This window comes from Anticarsia gemmatalis, chromosome 4 (assembly GCF_050436995.1).
Source record: "Anticarsia gemmatalis isolate Benzon Research Colony breed Stoneville strain chromosome 4, ilAntGemm2 primary, whole genome shotgun sequence".
Lineage (NCBI taxonomy): Eukaryota > Metazoa > Arthropoda > Insecta > Lepidoptera > Erebidae > Anticarsia > Anticarsia gemmatalis.
Window position 1 is genome coordinate 11,172,098 of NC_134748.1, and position 20,225 is coordinate 11,192,322.

Sequence of the window (20,225 nt, forward strand, 5' to 3'; positions counted from 1 at the left end):
GCAATGCCATCAAAATGAACAATAATCGTAACTCGTATCTATCTATCATATGGTTCACCTAGTTTCAAAGTTGTTCAAGCCGCCCGAATGTTATCTTAGTTGACAACAACCGGGACCGACTTTTTACGTGCCCTCGGAAGCACGAAGAAGCTCAGTTCAAATACCACAATGCGGTCACCCATCTATAGAATGACCGCGCCAACGGTTGCTTAACCAACAGAATGATCGTTTACCGACCAGTGAGCGCAACTGGCTATGAACGCCTCGTTTTTAAGCTGAGCATTCAAGACAGATAAGTCGTCTCAGTGAATATATTATAGAAGAGCAAGATGTTTACTTGTTACGATATTTATATATTTACATGTTATGATTGTTCGAATATTAATAATGTCTACATTTGTATGCAATAATATAAATAGTACTTTTTATTTAATCTCCAAATATAAGCCAAAAATATGTTTTTATACTATTAAAAGTGCTCAAAAACAAAAATGTATTTTGTTCGTCATGTAAGTGCGTCGCGGCAATAAAACTTCTACACGGTAATTATAGGACTAAACTACATTAAAAAAACAAAAAAACAAGTTTGGCCGCGGATCGCCCAGGCTCCATACTATTTTGCCCATTCTCCTTTGTATGAAAATTTGATCAGCGCCTCTAACGGGCGTCGTAGGAACTACTTTGGCAGTACGTTTTAAATGTCGAACTTTCGATACTCGACAGTACCGACTGTAGAGAATCGCGCTACTATGGTTACTATAGTAGCTGCTTAGTTTGGAATCAAATGGCCGTGTGTAAGTTGTCCCAAAAATACTGTTGTTACTTAACCACGCTCATTGAACATTACCTTTTTTAAATATTAATATCAAACTGTAAAAAATATATTTAAAAGAAATCTGGGCGACCACAAAACAGGAAAAAATTGTTATTAAAACAAACACAATCGGGTTACAAATAAAACTTCATAGTATATAGTTTGCTACCTTATTTAATTACAAGAACAATGAACAAGAGTAACGAACACAAAGTATTACTTATTTTAAGTGTCGCACAAAATTAAATATTGAAATTATATTTTTCCATAAAATTATAACAATAAGCATAAAACTTAAGGCCGGTTTTATAGTTTATGAATAACCCCCGCTTTCTAAGGTACATTTAGCGGTAGTTTATCTATTCATATACTTAGAAACCGGGGGTTTGTGATACGTTACCTATCTACTAAATAAAGTAATTTTCCACCTGATCTGTCTGTTACTTTTCTAGAAATATTGAAACCGGACCTTAATCTTATATTTAATAAAGCGTAAATATAACTAAAACATAATAAAAATATTAATTAATTGATTTTTATAAAAATCTTCATACCGACTAAATAGGAAACATTATGACTCTAGTTATATTATTAGACTATCGTTTACACAAAAACTACAATTTTTAATCCTAGGTCTTATTTTAAACATAGCATATTTTGTAGTTTTGTTTATTTTCTCGATTTAAAAAAATATCTTAATTATAAGAATTTAAGTGATACACTGCTTGCAGTAGCACGATTTTTTGCAGTCGGTACTATGAAGTATCGATATACACTTTAAAATGTATTGAGAAAATAGTCACTAAAGTGTCCGCTAGAGGCGCTGATCTAATTTTTTCGATAGCCGGTTGTTAGCAGTCGATAGTGGTAGAGAATCACGCTACTGATAGAGATATTTGCATCGTACCTTTAAAACGGGGTTACTTTTGAATACGAAAGACATGGGCATAATTAAAGTCAATTACAGTATATGAAATGCTACAATTTATTCATAACGATATTTAGTACCAAGAACCGGAAAACTGAACTCGTCACTATCTTTCCATGCGAGCTAACCTTTTACCTAATTCTATAATAAAATGAATTCCAAATTGTTCTAAAGTAACCTCATTTTACAGTATTCTAAGTCTATTTATTTGTAACATTAATTAAAGAAATGCAGTTATTTTATAAAGACGTAGATGCGGCAAATGTCGGTGGACAATCGACAGCGACTTCGTCAACTCCTTCAGTCACTTCGAGAATGGATGCGCGATCATTGTGGTGCACTGGCGTCGTCGACATCGTTGTCCGTCTCTGTTGAAACAAATAAGCATAATTATACTCCAAGTTGGCACCTCCCACGCAAATGGTGGCAGTTTCGAAGAGGCAACACACCAATGACTTTTCAAAGTTATGTGTGTATTAGAAATGATTGTCACTGGCTGTAACGGTGAAGGAAAACATCGTGAGGAAACCTTGCATGCCTAAAATTAGTTTAGTACATTTATTGAGGGCAAAGTCCCCAACCCGTACTTGGCCAGCGTGGTGGACTCAAGGCCTAAGCCCTTCCCTTCATTTGGGAGGATACCCTTGCCCCAATCGAAAAATGCAATCCAATTTATGGCGCGTCACGTGATATTTGAAATACCAATCACGTTTTCCATTTTGCGCTCCTTATTGTGATAATTGGAATACTCACCATAGTTTGCCGTTTCACTGTTTTCTTTAATTCCTTTAGTTCTTGCTTGTTCTTTCGTCGTAAGAAACCGCACTGTGAGATTTAAAAAATATTATTATATTTAAAATTATTATTTTAAGTATATTAATATAAAAGCTAAAAAAGCGGCCGTCAGCGACGTGCACAATAGTACTGTTGAAAGGTTGCGCGACTTTCGCAAGCGATTTTGGTCTCGAAATTAGTTGAAGAAATTCTTGACAGAAAATCTCAGAAAATACTTTTTGCCCGACCCAGGCATCGAACCCGAGATCTCTTGTGCAGCAGTAGCACACACTACCGACCGCGCCACAGAGGATTTCACATAGCATAGTTACATAATTGGTATATTAAATTTGTATTGACACTCACCTCATATAGAGCAAAAGCTAGTAGGAACAAAATGAACAGCCCTACTAAGCCAGCTACTATTATTATCCACAATGGAATGTAGGCTTCTTTTAATTGCATAATTGTTGTTACACTGAAACAGAAACATTTTAAATTATTCATTGAACACACATAATATCACGCCTGGTATATCCGAAGGTGTAGGCAGTGGTGTAAGAATTGCCGGGCGTAGTTTATATACTTCGGTTGGTTACGTTTTTCCACTAACAATTTTAGTGTCATTTAATGGGGGGCGAGGCTATTGCCATATACCGCGAGACACGTTACCAAACTCCGAACTGCTATTGAGAATAATCGAAAATAAATTAGAAAAGAACCAATATCTCTGCACAAGTAAGCTTATTCGGCGTGGGAGTTGAACCCGGTATCTCGTGGTTAGCAGTCGGATACACTACCGACCGCGCTACAGAGGCAGTATATAGCTAGAAAAACTAATAAATAAAATACATACAAGAAAAAAATAACTTACATACAAGAAAAAAATAACTTACTTTTGGTGTACTATGTAGGATTCGTATTTAAGAGATATGCTGGAATCAACAGTCGCATTTTTCTGTTTAAGACTGTCAGTTGCTGTAAATAAAAAAAAAAGTGAACAGATTGAAGAAGTGCACAATCTCAGTGTTTGAACGACACGGAATCAAGGAATAGAGAGACATACTACAGGCTCTCCGAAATCCCAAATATCGATTACTAGCTAATCCGCGCAACTTCGCTTGCGTCACATGAGAAAGAATAAGTCATAACTTTCCCCGTTTTTGTAACATTTTTTGCGGGTACTCTGCTTCTATTGGTTGTAGTAGATGATACATAGCCATAGCTTTCCTCATCAGGGTATCAAACAGTAAAAGAATTTTCCAATTCGCACCAGTAGTTTCTGAGATTAGCGCGTTCAAATAAACAAACTCTTCAGCTTTATAATATTAGTATAGATGATAACACGGTGCGTAGTTTAGTTGCCATGTTTAAAACCAAACGTGATAGGAATTAAGGTATATTTTTAAATGATTTATTCTCAGTATCTTTGTCGCGCCTCGGCTGGCTTGCGTTGGCCCAAAAAAAAGGCTAGTAAGGTACTTACTTAAAGTTTTAGGTAAAATGTACACAGGTATCGAAACCTTTGCTGTGCCTTGTTTAGGCAAGTCGTCTATATCGCACTTGAATTTCATCTCTACTACATTGTCCTCAGTGGTTTCACATTTTGATCGTTTGGTTGGTGTTTCTATGTTAATCTGGAAAACAAACACTGATTTATTTTATCTTGATTGAAATAAAAACTGAGCTGAATGTCTGGATTAGATATTATATGAACGCAGCCGTAGCCTGATTTTCTACTACTATCGACTACCGACAACCGGCTTGTCATCGAGCAATTTTGTATGAAAATCTGACTAGCGCCTCTGACGAGCATCGTAGGAACAATTTTGGCAGTATTTTCTAAATGTCAAACTCTCGATACTCGACAGTACAGATTATACAGAATTGGGCTACCGAAATTGCTGTACAAGTAAGCTTCAATTAGTAATATTTTGCTTTTATCGAAGCGACTTGTTGCTATATTGTGACGAACACAGTTATTTAGCGCGAGCTGCTTCGAAATTTTAGATTTGCGTAGAGTCTCGAGTAAGGTGATGGAAAGCTAAGGAAAATACGTTAAATGATAATTCAATACCGTTAAAACGCATACAAAGAAACGCTATTGAATAGATAAACTGCCCGCTAAATGTATCTTGGAAACCGGGGGTAAGTATTCTAACTTCTTTAATGGATAAATTTGTATTTTAATATTGACAATTTTATGATTCAAAATCAAATTGTGAAAACCAGCCTTAGTATACTCACGTGTTTAACAAAGATAAATGGCCTTTTTTCAACTTTGACTTGCGTGGTCAAATCCTTAAAGCTCGTTGGTCCTTTATTCGTGATCTAAAAAGTAGAAGCAGAGGAATTAAACAGAGATAAAAATAGTTTACACACGTACATCGCCTGTTTTGCGTCCGTCTCGCAACTGTCCCGCACCCGTACACTCAGTATGTAGTGCTTCAGTACATACTAGCGAACCGCTCCTGCTTCGCCCAGGAGGAAAAATTGTTCAACAAAATACTTAAAATATACAAGTAAAAGTTTATATATACCTCAAAAACTTGAGCGAACTGAGTTCCTTCTAATAAATTGGTGACAGTCACATCAATAACATCGCCCACATTGTTAGTTCTGAAAATAAATAATAAGTTATTACTTCAATGATACAAGGAGCCCTAGGAAGATCTCCTGGAGTATATTTTTGATGCTATTGCCAGAAGTTAGATGTGTGACAAAGACGATAAGCGGAACGTGTCGCGTGTGAACCACTCAGATCGTGGTAATGAGCATTCTTTGATCTCTCTGCTAAAAAATTGAACTTATCTCTTGAATGAATGCATATGATACCTACCCTTTAATCTCAATTCCACTAGGGTCACTGATCAATTGGACCTCATGTTGACCGTGATGACTGTTGTTCTTGTTCTTACACCGATCAAACAACGTGACGTCAAATGTTATCTTCTTGTCCTTATTTGTTAAAGCTCGGAGATCTACTTGAACAGTGGTAGTTTTCTGTAATACAAAATATCAATTAATTGTTCCACACAGATAAAAGTTTTTTTAAAGGCAACTCCCGCACTAAGAATTGCTCTTGTGTCACTTTTACAAATATACAAACAACAGACACAAAGTACAACCAGACCCAAAACAACGATTTGTGGATCGCTCAAATATTTGTTCGTGGGGATCAAACTCACGATCTCCCACCGCACTGGTAGTGTTGTGTAGTTAACCACTGCGCTACGGAGGCCGTCTGATCTTCTAATATGCCTTTATATAATTCTTCTGTCAGTGTGTATGTACTGCTTCACTGAACTTCTCTTAAACGACTGGACCGATTTTGATGAAATTTTTTGTGTGTGTTCAAGGGGATCTGAGAATGTTTTAGATTGTTAAAAAAAGTTTAAAATTTTCAAATTAAAGACGTGTAGACAGGACAACGTCTGTCGGGTCCGCTAGTAAACAATATAATTCTGTGTTTGTATTCTGAAAAGTTACTATAGCATAAAATATTACCCAAACATCATCTGTCCTCAAAGGTTTCCGAGAGTTGCACTCGTAAACGCCCCCGGGTTTGTGCGAGCAGCCCATCGGCGCGCTGTATATCGTAGCTCCTATCACTTTCACTTGCAGACATGGGTCATACGCCACGTCTCCCGTATTGAACACGTCTATGTCAAACGATCCCATATCCTTTGAACCGGCTATAAACTTATGTCTGTGAATTCGAAATATTGTATCTGGTTAGCTTGCTTTAAACGGAAATGGAAATCAGTACCGCGATTTTTCATTTGCAATTAATTGCAATAGGTGAGGAAGAGTTGTGGCTCGATAGCCCCCTTGACACACACACTCCATCGTGAAAGAGCGTGTAAGGGGAAAAGAAGGCCACGCGCCGCGTTCATCTGTCAAGAAAATCGCGAGCGAAGACCGCGCTGCTTTCCCGCGCGTAATCCTGTACGCTCCTAGGAACGTGCGATAGAGTGTGTGTGTAAAGGCGGCTATTGTACGCCTGAAGGTCACCAACGTCGAAGGTAGGCCATTTAAACGTTGTTGCGACAACTGGATACTGGAAGTTTTTTTTGGGGGCTGGAACTTTTGCCCATCTTAAAAAAAAATGTGCGGCAAATGTTAAACACCAACCCAACATACATAGTTTGGATCTTATTACCAATTCCATGTTCAATCTTAATATATCTGGATATTCCTTTGCAATAACCGAATTAATATACGTCACTGCAGCGATAAATTTGGCGCTGAAACCATAGATGCTGAAAAAAAAAATTTTTGAAAGAAGAGTATTTCATTTTATGTGGTACTTACCCCATATTAGAGCTGATCTTCATGGTCAGATTTGATATACACTCTCTATTCCCAGAACAGTCAGCCGCCCACACTTCGTCAGTGTGTGTATACACACTTCTATCATTAAGAATAACCCGATTGCCTTCAAACTTCGACCTTTCTATAGGATTCTCAAGTAACCTCGTTGTTATCCTGTAGCCGATTTCCAGGTCGTAGTTGCCATTCTAGAAAAAGAGATTCTTAAATTTGGCACTGCAGGTAAATCAACACTAATTGCTTTTGTACTCTGAGCGGCCCTGCATTACATTTATTGATGGCATACAAAGTCCCCAACCCGCAATTGGCCAGCGTGGTGGACACTAGGCTGAACCCCTCCCCCTCGTTTGGGAGGAGGACCCTTGCCCTGCAGTGGGCCAGTAAGTGGTTAAAAAAAATAAAAATGAACTGAATATTGTTTTTATTTACCTGGGGTAATGTAAAATCAACTGGATGGCAGTACTTCGGCTGTTTGGTTTGCAGAGGCGTTTGGAACGTGACTATATTGTCACCTTTGGTCGGTTTAGTCAGTTTGGCGTCTGAATGACTCATTTCTACCTCCGTTTCTATTTCTGTAACAACACACATAATAGTCAATAGTCGTTCATATTTACCTTTGTTAATGTTCGTAAAAAGGTATATAAAGTTGACATGCACAATTAAAATGCCTAATGCTTTCGTCATTCCAAAAGATGGTCCCCTTGCCCAGAAGGGACTTGGATATGGGCTCAATGAATTAAATCTACTTACTGGCAACTATATCAGTAGGTTTCTCTGGATACTGCACGTTAATACAAACATTGAACTGGAAATCTGTTTGATGTGTCTGAGTGCGATTCTGGAACAAAAAATGGACTGTATGTTTCCTTATACATCTTAAAAAAGGTTCATAAAATTCAAATAAAACTGAGATATAAAATGTACCCGTAGAACTGGAAATTCTGCATACAATTTCGTAATAGTGATTGCAGCCATACATCTGTATACTATGACCCTGTCTTTAAACGGAGCACCGACTGCTAGTTCTGAAAGAAAAACCACAGATTAATTTCTACTGCTGCAATGATGACGAAGTAAGTTTTTTCTGTTGATCTTATGATCCATGAACATGAAAATTAAAGTGGCTAGATGGATGAAAATCTTAGACTGATGCGGCCTTGAGCAGCTAGCTAGTACCTTCCCTGCCAGTTTTACTTGGAAATCATAAGTCTGTATCCAGAAATTTAATGGAAATATATTTCTTAAGTAGTTTAATACTCCGTTAATACGATAGGCGACATAACTCAGGTTCGATTTAAAAGAACAGAAGGAATTAAATTAAAGTAAAAAATAGATTAAGTTTTATCTGGAGTGGAAAAAAAAAATCTGGTATAAAGAACTCACCATTACATCCATTTTTATCATAATCTGGAAGGGCTGACAAGCTGTAGCCGAAAGAACGGAAATCTCCTTTCGGTACAATCCTTTGCAGCCTCCTCAAAGGCCGTTCTGTGTCAAGTAACGAGGCGCCGCTGTAGAGGTACACGGCTCCCAAGCCATTGTCTTCGTAAGGAGCTCCTATTGCCACTTCTGCGGACGCAAAAATAATAATTATTTGATTAGCTTTCCACCGTCTTCTGAGGTAGATCCACTGCTGGTAGGTTCAAAAATCCTTTATAGCGCTCCTGTACACTACTTAAGGGATCTTTATACCAAACTAGCTGACCCGCGCAACTTCGCTTGCGTCACCTAAGAGAATGGGTCAAAATTTTCCCCGTTTTTGTAACATTTTTCGTTGCTACTCCGCTCCTAATGACCTTAGCGTGATGTTATATAGCCTATAGCCTTCCCCGATAAATGGGCTATCTAACACTGAAATAATTTTTCAAATCGGACCAGTAGTTCCTGAGATTAGCGCGTTCAATCAAACAAACAAACAAACAAACTATTCAGCTTTATTATATTAGTATAGATAGATTTCAACTATCTACGCTCAGTAGCTTTAGCTGTGCGTTGTCTATCAGTCAGTTACTCAGTAACGGAAGAGTTTTATACATGTTGATTACAGTTCCATATCAACCAAACAAAAATCAAACTAGCACATTATTAAACGCTGATTTAAAATGAAACTAATTGAATTGTTTGATTTAGATTATTTTCATTTTAGGTGATTACACGCTTTTTCGTTAATCGATAGCTTATAACCTGACACTTAGGATATTTTTTTATCCCGGGAAATCGTTTCACGTAGACGATGTCGCGGGCAAGAAGCTAGTAGTTCATAAATTAAGTACCTATCACTGTATCTACGGAATTAATGCTTACCATCTATTCCATCGCTATTTAAATCGCCAACAGATACGATAGCACTCCCAAAGAATGAACCATCCTTGTCATTGGTAATAGTTCGTTTGTACTTTGGCATACTTCGTTCCTGAAAACATATTTATATTAATAAATCACTTGCTGTAACGATGAAGGAAAATATTGTCATGAAGCCTTGCATATCTGAAATTTGCATGCAAAGTCCTTACCCCGCACTTTGCCAACGTGGTGGACTCAATACCTAACCCCTCTCTCGTTTGAGAGGAGACACTTGCCCAGCGGTGGAGCAGTAATGGGTTTTTATTTATTTGACTTCGTTTTAGATGAGACTTTACAAAACAAATATTTGTGGATCGTGCAAGTAATTGTTCCGTTAGGGAAACTACGACCTCTCGACGCAATGGAGGTGGCGTGGCGACTTTAGACAAAGCGCCATCGAGGCAATCAATACGCTTAAATAGTCTTATTACTCACATCAATCTTACTATACGCGTAAACATAGACTGCTCCGTTGTTATAGCCGGAGTTGAGGGCGTAGGTCGGTGCTCCCACTAACAAGTCAGTAGGACGCCCAGTAGCGGTGCTAGACAATTTCACTGCACATAACACTGCGCCAAACATCGAACCTACTACCTCCTGGTCCACTTGCTTCCTCAACGTTGTTGGGTATTCAAAGTCGTGGTTGTTGAAAAAGTAAAAATATACCTGGAAACAACAATTACTTAACGTTAAATATTTACAGTACAGGCTCTGCTCTGTTAGGACTGCGTGTAATACTTATTAGATCGGGGAAAAAGTCTTTTCGCATTATAGTATGTATGAACTTGTAATGAAATCTCTTTGGCTTCAAGAATCACAAGTGAGTACACGGTTCATTAAGTCGCTTTCAGTGAGCTCGTGACGTACCCAAATATCGAGCTTTTTGTGTATAGAAAAGATTTTATTACAAGTTCATACATACTATAACGCGAAATGACTTTTTCCCAGACCTAATATTTATTTAACACTAAACTTGTTCTGTTCAAATGATAACATCGCGATGAAACCTTGCATGCCTAAAAGTTGTTCGACGCATTACTTGAAGGCTAAGTCCTCGACGCACGATGTGTTAGACTCAAGCCCTACATCATTCCGGGAGGACACTCTTTCCCAGCAGTGGGACAGTAATGGGTAGAAATAAATATTCCTTATTTTTTTAACTTCAAATCTCTACTAAGCTGTTTTACTATGACATATGTTCACGGTCCAATCTTCTATAGACCACCGCCCCCTTTACGAAGAAAAAATAACTATACTGATTTTTGTTATTTATTGCTTGTCTTTGGTCCCACTAGCCGCTTCTAAGAACCTTTTTCACTAGGGGACAGTATCGCCTCCGTTGGGAACCTAAGGACTTCAAAAACAAATGCTATACTCACTCCGCCCTCTCCCTGTTCACCATAAGGTGAGCCAACAGCGTATGTCAGTACGTTCTCATCCAAAAAATATCCGGTTACAACACCGTACCCTGTAAAGAAATTGTGTTCACTTTAAGAATAATTCATTTCATTGAATTTTTTTATTAAACTTTATTAATAGTTAGTTTAAAACACACAACTTATTTTTTTTCTGTGTTTTTTACAATATTAATTTATTTTTGAGCCTGTAAAGCCGTCTGTCCTACCGGTCGTGTTGGTTTAGCCGCCCCAGCGCTTGAACACTACAAACAAAGTCCTGCACATTTGGCTGGTTTTAATGCAACTGGCCGCCGTAGCCGAATATTGGCCAGGAAGACATATTATTATATTTTCTGTGATAAAGTCACTCTATGACAAAGTTGGCAAACTAGGGCAAAGTTGTTTCTTCTATAAAGTCTGTGTAAAACTCACCAAAGTTATATGATGCCAGTCTTTTCTCGTCACTTATACTCACAACCTGAGAGGGAGTTCTGCCTGTTAGCATTGTAGCAAGTCCTGTTTCGAGAAAGTAAAAAAAATGTTTTAGAATTTATCAAGTTTTAGCTGACCTGCGCAATTCGCTTGCGTCACATCAGAGAGAATGGGTCATAATTTTCCCGTTTTTGTTACTATTTTCATTGGTACTCCGCTCTTAATGGTCGTAGCATAATGTTATATAGCCTATAGCCTTCCTCAATAAATAGGCTATTTAAAAGTAAAAAAAAAAAAATCGTTCTATGTTATTTCTAAATATATTCCTTTTTCAAATAGATTCAGCAATTTACTTGTGAAAGCGTATTGTTCAAGTTAAGTGAGGAAGTTATATAGCGAATGCTGTGCATGTTTCTAATAGGTACAGCATATGCCCATTTATTTCATATTATATGATTTATTTTAATGTTTGTGTTCATACTGTTGCTTTTTTAATAATTAATAAATATCAAACCTTTAATATCAAACATATATGGACCGCCGAATATAACGGAATCATCCGGAGCAACATCCATGCTCCAACCTAATGTGTTCATTTTTCGCTCTGAAAATAATCATAATTATATAAATATTACAATTAATGATACGTCATTTTACTTTTTGACTACCTTATTTAATTTTTTTCTCTTCTTTTTAACAACTGCCCCACTAGAAATTGCTTTTACAAACATACACACAACGGACACAACGTGCAACCAGGTGGCCTATCACGTATCTCAGTTGACAGCTATTTGAAAGCCACTATGCTGTACATTGCTTTCTCCCTTAGAATAAAGTGATTAACGCGGTACGTCAAAGCAGCAATGTACTGAATAGTGACCATCAATTTGACGTACACTAGTTGTCAAATGAGATACCGTAATAAGCCCGCAGACCGGAAACAATTATTTGTCGATCACGCTAATAATTATTCCGTTTGGGAATCGAACCCGTGACCTCCCGACGTAACCACGGCGTGGCGACCTAATTGACTGCACCACGGAGGCAGTCAAGATAAGAGGTATTCGTAACGAAGGCGGAATTTCCCAAAGCCTTTTTTTGATAGTGGATCTGGTGTGACTGTAGGCTTGCCCATGTTTGAAAGTGTTAGCCCTATTCTAAAATGTGACTAACCAGATAACTATAATACATTGAGTGTCACGTGATATACAGGAAAGTATAGCTGGATATTGAAAATTAGCTATCTCATAAAAATAATTCAAATAAAATTTTCAAATCAAAATTCAAAATAATATATTTTTTCCTGCTGATTTCACATTATTTGAACTAGATGTATACGTACCTAAGTGTGTGTGTTTCGGATATTTTGACTTGAGCTCCTCCAGTACAATTCTTTTGTCATAGAATTTAGTATTATGTTGATAACGTTTCGTGCAAAATCCAGTTGTTCTGGGTCCCCCGTCGACATCTATCGAAAAATATGAAATTGTTGAATGATATACAGGGTGTCCCAAAACTCAACGATAATCCGAGACAGGATGAAAGGCCAAGTCATACCGGCTATAGGAAAAATAAAAAAAAAATCCATATCCCTTAGTTCAGCAATAATAGACACTTTTCAAAAAAGTTGAAATTCCACACCCTTGGTCGCATTTTCAAGTCCTGTGATCACCAATGTCACAATTTCGCTGTGCTTTTTTTAATTTCGTGATCTTAATTAAATATGCTATTAATCGTAAAACAAATTAATGCACAAAACATTGTTAATTTAATAAAAAAAGTTAAGTTTTAGTGAGTCATCTTTCTCAAAAATATCTTTAGTCAACTTTAACGCTTCATACTGAAAAAAAAATGTACTACACTACCCTTGGCAAGTTATTTCAAAAGTTGGCGCATTCAATCAAGATTTCAAAATGGTATAACACTTGCCACTTTTCTTGCCATTAAAAATGTTATTTTTATTTGAACGAAGAGTATCCTCGCAAATGGATCGGACGCAGTGGTACAATTTTATGGCCTCCTCGTTCTCGCGATCTAAATACAGTAGATATTTTTTACTGGGAATCCATAAAAGAAAAAGTTTATTCCAAATCAATACAAAATCTGTCAGAACTTAGCCAGAAAATTGACACAGCGTCAGAGGAAATAAATGCAAGGAATTTTGATTGACTGGTGCAAAGGTCTTTTGTAAGGCGTTGCAGAGCCTGAATTCATGCTAGAGGAAAACAATTCGGAATAACTTTAGTTTAAGGAGAATAATTAAATAAGATCGATGGTTCGTTCATTGTTTTTTTTTTATTATTATAACCTATTATGTTTATTACATTAAATATTTGTTATGGACTGACTCAATTACCTCTTTACTAAAAATAATTGCTTTCTGGCACGAATACAGGCTCTGCAACGGCGTACAAAAGATTTTTTCACCAGTCAAGCAAAATTCCTTGCATTTATTTCTTCTGACGCTGTGTCAATTTTCTGGCGAAGTACTGATAGATTTTGTATTGATTTTGAATAAACTTTTTCTTTTATGCATTCCCAGTAAAAAATATCTACTAGATTTAGATCGGCGGAACGAGGATGCCATAAAATTGTACCACTGCGTCCGATCCATCTGCGAGGATACTCTTCGTTCAAATAAAAATAACATTTTTAATGGCAAGAAAAGTGGCAAGTGTTATACCATTTTGAAATCTTGATTGAATGCGCCAACTTTTGAAATAACTTGCCAAGGGTAGTGTAGTACATTTCTTTTTCAGTATGAAGCGTCAAAGTTGACTAACGATATTTTTGAGAAAGATGACTCACTAAAACTTAACTTTTTTTATTAAATTAACAATGTTTTGTGCATTAATTTGTTTTACGATTAATAGCATATTTAATTAAGATCACGAAATTAAAAAATGCACAGCGAAATTGTGACATTGGTGATCACAGGATTTGAAAATGCGACCAAGGGTGTGGAATTTCAACTTTTTTGAAAAGTGTCTATTATTGCTGAACTAAGTGATATGGAACTTTTTTTTATATTTCGCCGATAGCCGGTATGACTTGGCCTTTCATCCTGTCTCGGATTATCGTTGAGTTTTGGGACACTATGTATAAAACCCCATTAAATATAATATATATTAATAAATCTTGATTGATGATTCACTCATATTTATTTAATTCAAAACAATTTAAATTAAGATCTAATAAATTTAACGCATTTGTTCCACTGCTGGTCAAGGGTCTCTTCCCATAAACAGGGAAGGGTTACGACTTGGTTAAAATCTAAACAATTAAATTCGTTAAAATCTACTGCAATTACTATTCCTACTATACTAGTACTATACCTATAAGTTTCGATAAAATATACTCACATCTTATATAACTAGGAGCGCAGGCCTGAAATTAAAATTATTTTACTATTAATCTAAACAATCTTATATTATTATATATCATACATTACGATAATCTTTGTCAACTGAGATACGTGATACGTGTACAGTAGCTCAATTCTCTATTACTATCGACTACCGACAACCGACCTGTCATCGAGAAATTTTGTATGAAATCAGTAGCTCGATTCTCTACTACTATCGACTACCGACAACCGGCTAGCTATCGACATTTTGACATTTAGAATGTACTGCCAAAATGTTTCCTACGACACCCGTCAGAGGCGCTGATCAGATTTTCATACAAAATTTCTCGATGACAGGTCGGTTGTCGTTAGTCGATAGTAGTAGAGAATCGCGCTACAGTACCTCGATTTTCTACCACTATCGACTACAGACAACCGGCTAGCTATCGAAATTTTGACATTTAGAATGTACTGCCAAAATGTTTCCTACGGCACCTGTCAGAGGCGCTGATCAGATTTTCATACAAAATTTCTCGATGACAGTTCGGTTGTCGGTAGTCGATAGTAGTAGAGAATTGAGGCACTGATCAGCGCCTCTGACGGGCGTCGTAGAATCTTTTTTGGCAGTACATTCTAAATGTCAAAATGTCGATAGCTAGCCGGTTGTCGGTAGTCGATAGTAATAGAAAATCGAGCTACAGGTTATGTCGTTTAAAACTTATTCGATACAAGACCGCATTATATCGTACTTCTAGGGCAAAGTTAACTTTTTGTGGCAAAGTTACCAGGTTTGTCAATTTATAAAGTTCAGACAAAACATTTCTCAATAATTTTTTTGACTGGAAACGGTTGAAGAACACTTACTATAACATATGAAGAGCCGGCTTTAACAGTGGCTCCGAACCAAAAGTCTTGGTCATATCTCTTTATGAAATCTGAAAAGAAAAAAAAATGAATATGGACACAGTTACATAATTGTAAACTCTTCATAAAAGTGCTTTATCCCTTTTCGAGATAGTGGTTGATTCAGTAATAGGAGTGATGCCTTGGTTTCGAACCTTTGACCTCTTGCGTGGGAGGTACTTATACCACTCGGCTGCTTCTTCTTCCTATTTCACCTTTACATATCAGGTACACCTGGATCTATTTCCTAGAATTTAAGTACGCAAATATTTTATCAATGCATTGTTCATTGTATACCAAAGAACAATAACATTGTCAATTTAGTTGAGGATATAAGGAAAAATACGTATACGGGGTTATTTTCAGTGAATAATTGTGTTGATGAGGTCACATTGAATGTAAGATAGATTAATAAATCAATATTTTCCTGGCACAGATTTTACGTTAAAAAAGCAGTCGAATTAAATTTTAAAGTCGGTTTATAATGTGACGATAACAGCATGATATTTTAAAATAGCATAAACACTTTTTGATTCGACTTAAATGGCGGCACGATCGATCTCTTAAATGTACCATATGGATAGAGGCGCCCAAAGCTAGTTGCGCTCATCGGTCGGTAAACGATCTGTGGGTTAATCAATCCTTGGCGCGGTCATTCCATAGAAGGGTGAACGCATAGTGGTATTAGAGCTGGGCGTCTCCGAGCTTAGGAGGGCACGTAAAAAGTCGGTGCTGGCTGTTGTCTACTAAGATAACAGTCGTTAAGATATGCCAAAAGCCTCGTGGGTAGCTTGAACAACGTTGACACTAGAGGCAGACATACGACAAACAACGACAATCATAGGGACACAATGCATTAAAGAATAAAGTGAAGATACAGAGATATATATTTTGGACAAGTCACACACGGTCATCTGATTCTAAATTAAGCAGTGCTTCTATGGTCACCTGACCACTGATAAATATAGATTTACAATTCTAAATACATACTCATATAGATAAATTTACTTTTAGTCTCAGAGCAGATACTCGATAAACCGTATATTATTCACTAGAGGAGCTCATGGCTTAGCCGCGCGAATCGATCTCTCAGGTTTAGCTACGCTTGCCTAGGTCGGTCAGTGGATGGGTAACCATATTATACATACGCAGTTCCTCCGTGTTTCGGAAGGTACGTTAAATGGTGGGTCCTGGCTGTCATTTTCCAAAAAACTTTTGACAGTCGTTATCAGTAGTCAGATGCTTGAAAGTCTGACAACCAGTCTTACCGAGGGGTATCGTGTTATAATCCAGATAACTGGGTTACTCGGACATCCATAGCCCAGATAACTGGGTTATGGATGTTTGAGAGGCAATCTCTTCATGTTAGTCAGCTGCAATCAGTGAGACTGGAAGCCAACTCCAAAATAGTTGAAAGAAAGATTAGGCTGTTGTTCTTACCAGTTCTTGTAATGGAGTTGTTGAGAGTTGAACAAGCATGCGTGCTCATCTCACATTCATACACCTCTCCTATGTTGTTCTGTCTTGGTGCTCCTATTATCAATCTGAAAATAAAACATTTTTTTTAACAATGACTTCTAATAAAAGAATCACTCAAGAGCGTGAGCGAGCGCGTGCTCTATGCGTCGAAGTACTCCTCCGCATCGCCGTCTACCGGGAACGTTCCCAGAATGCTGGCAGCATTGTCACGTTTCATGGCAATGCTAATTGTTTGTGCTAAATAAATTGCCAGCATTCTGGCATCCATTTAGCATATATTTTATTTCTTCATTTCCCCCCAATTAGATTTGACTTTTATAATTTCTTTAGACATGCCTAACTTTGCATGCATTTAAGATGTATTGTAGTTTGTTTCCATGCGCTAGCAAATATAAATTTTTCTTTGAACAAAGCTTTTTTTGTAAGAATTATTTTTCATTATGTTATTGACTGACACTATTTAGGGATACAGGTTCAACTTTAGGTAGCCACGCTGGCTAACTGCGGTTTCTGGAAACCTACATATATGATACCTAAATAAAATTCATATGCAAAGGCTCGTGGCTGAGTAACAACAGTCGTGCGGATCGACCTCTCAAGTTAAGCTACACTTGCCAAGGTTAATCAGTGGATGGGTGACCATATTATATGTGCAGAGTTCCTCTGTGTTCTTGCAGACTCATATAACTGTGGATCCCCGCTGTCATTTGCATCGATATATTTTGACAGTCGTTTACAGTAATTAGAAGCTTGAAAGTCTGACAACCAATCTTACCGAAAGGTATCGTGTTAAAACCCAGGTCTATCGCTTGGTGTAAAATACTGGTATTCAGCTGCATCCGATAACATTGGAAGCCGAGTCCAACTTAGTTGGAAGAAAGGATATTCTGATGACGGTTAGTGGTTAACCTAGTGGCAAAGTTGTTTAAGCCTTCAAGGCATTTGACAAAATCGTTCAGTTTAGAATTTAAAAGTATCAATCATCATTCTTACTTGTCATTATATTTGTCGTACGTGGTGCTGAAGCCGAACAAGGAGTTGCTACGAACTGTTCTTGATGGTTGGAACTGCTCCGCTGATATTTCATGGTAGAAGTCTACTTTCAATGCCCACACCACGTGGGTGGCACATAATATGATGATTACTGAAACAATAATTTGATAATAAGAAGATAATCTGAATGAAAATATTTAGGTCCTCACAACTTCTGGATAAATATCAGATAGCTTATTTTAACTAATTTACACATTTTGCTAGTTGTTTTTTTGACACTAGCTAGATAGTTCTTTTTCTCTTCCAAGACCTTTTCTCGCATCTTAAATACAATTTTACAAAAACAACCCTAATCGGTTGAGCCGTTCTTCAGTTATTGTCACTATTGGGTCATTGTCTGGATGATATCGCTCAAGTCAAAATTCTCACAGGAATTAAATCAACGGGATAAAATTGTGCTAAAAAGGTCGGGCCAGTCGGTACCTAGGTCAATATAGCCAGTCGAAAATATGGCTACATACCAATTCCAAACACGAAATATTGTAATAATTTGTGCGCGACTATAAATTGTCACTAGTGTGTGTGTTTATTGTAAAGATTAAAATCCACTCTTTATGAATGTGCAAAAACTTATTTGTTTTAGCTTTATTATTATTAGAAAATAATTATTTGTATGACTTACGTTTCATGACGAGACTACAGCCACTAAGGCCTACTCACGTTAATAACGAGAATATAATGTATTGTTTTCCTTTTTGTTTTGCCATATATATAGCGTGTTTTAAAAACAATCTAAATCTATGTATATATATAAAACTCAATGATGACTGACAGACATTGTGATCTATCAACGCACAACCCAGCGGGCTTATCACGTATCTCAGTTGACAGCTAGTATATGTCAAATTGATAATCACTATTCAGTACATTGCTGCTTTGAAGTAGCATGTTAGTCACGATGATCGAAGGAAAAAAACAATGTACAGCGTAGTAGCTTTCAAACAGTTGTCAAATGAGATACGTGATAGCCCCCCAGACCACTGGACCAATCGGGCTGAAATTTAGCATGCAGGTAAATGTTATGACATAGGTATCCGCTAAGAAAGAATTTTGATCAATTCTACTCCCAAAAGGTATATATAAAACTCAAAGGTGACTGACAGACATTGTGATCTATCAACGCACAGCTCAAACCACTGGACGAATCGGGCTTAAATTTGGCATGCAGGTAAATGTTATGACGTAAGTATCCGCTAAGAAAGAATTTTGATCAATTCTACTCCCAAAAGGAAAAAAGGGGATGAAAGTTTGTATGAAAATTCTGTCCTAAATCGCAAACCATGCGGACGAAGTCGCGGGCAAAAGCTATAATAAATAAATATATTTAACCCATCAATCTCACTGCTGGGCAAGGGTCTCCTCCCGTAATGAATAGTTAGGCCTTGAGTGCACCACGTTGGCCTATTTGGTCGGGTTGGGGACTTTGAACACCTTCAATCAAGAACTGTTTTAAATAATTTTTGCAAAAAAATAATATGGCATTAAGAACACAACAGGGTTGTAACTCAAAATACATCGTACTTGTCGTAAATGCTTCGTACCTTTTTTTTGTTATTTTTTTATTTTTTATTTAGCCTGTTTCTATGTCCCACTGCTGAGCAAAGGCCTCTCCCCTGAGTTTCCAGTCCCCTCGGTCGATTGTTGCGTCTGGCCATCCATCCAGGAACGCATCTAGGTCATCCCGCCATCTCCGTTTAGGCCTTCCTCTTCGCCGCCGACCATCTTGTGGCGTCCGTTTTTTTGTTTATTAGTAACAAATCATATCTTCAGTTTCATTTTTGAAACCAGCTTTTCTTAGATCTTTTTTCCAATATTTGTTCAAATTATTCCGTGAAAATGAAAAAAAAGAATAATAGGTTTTGCGAAGCAGGTAGCATGATCGCTTCTTGTGTGTGGTTCGATTTTCACGCGAAAAAATGTATGATCCACAAAGTCTGTTATTTTAATTACTCTTTTAGGCTATGTATCATTAATATAGAACTCTTCCGTTACTGTGTCACTGATGAACAACGCACAGTCGAAACGTCTGAGCATAGAAAGTTGAAATCAGATATACCTTAGGAAGATTCCTTAGGAAGTGTAGAGAAGCACTAAGAGAGGATTCTTGTAAATTCCCTCCCGAAGGGGTTAAATGCGGTCAAAGCCGCGGTCGGTGAGCTAGTCATATCATAAATCGACAAGGAAATAAAAATAGAAAATGAATTACGCATTGAACAGCATGTATAAAGCAAATTAAGTCATCCTTTTGTTTGTGGATTATATTCAAAGTTGAGGGTTTTCAGGTAGATATCAAATATAGTTCATTAGTATTATCCTATCCTACAAACATCCTACTAATATTATAAATGCGAAAGTTTGTGAGTATGTACAGATGTTTGTTACTCTTTCAAGCAAATATTACTAATCCAATTCCGATGAAATTTG

General features: G+C 37.1%; 1 protein-coding gene across 1 annotated transcript; it reads right to left on the minus strand.

Moving 5' to 3' along the window:
- Positions 1 to 970: 970 nt before the first annotated feature.
- LOC142972560 (integrin alpha-PS4-like) lies at positions 971 to 18,467 on the minus strand. Its single transcript, XM_076113782.1, has 25 exons — positions 18,424 to 18,467; positions 17,742 to 17,892; positions 16,710 to 16,813; positions 15,231 to 15,301; positions 14,383 to 14,407; positions 12,363 to 12,488; positions 11,535 to 11,624; positions 11,021 to 11,104; positions 10,571 to 10,659; positions 9,627 to 9,857; positions 9,153 to 9,261; positions 8,232 to 8,417; positions 7,773 to 7,873; positions 7,599 to 7,686; positions 7,278 to 7,420; positions 6,831 to 7,036; positions 6,024 to 6,225; positions 5,356 to 5,519; positions 5,057 to 5,135; positions 4,764 to 4,847; positions 4,003 to 4,153; positions 3,413 to 3,494; positions 2,883 to 2,994; positions 2,496 to 2,567; positions 971 to 2,110 (listed from the first exon to the last, which is right to left on the minus strand). Exons 1-25 carry the CDS (start codon positions 18,428 to 18,430, stop codon positions 1,982 to 1,984), a joined length of 2,886 nt encoding a protein of 961 aa, XP_075969897.1. The 5' UTR covers positions 18,431 to 18,467; the 3' UTR covers positions 971 to 1,981.
- Between the last annotated feature and the right edge of the window lie 1,758 nt (positions 18,468 to 20,225).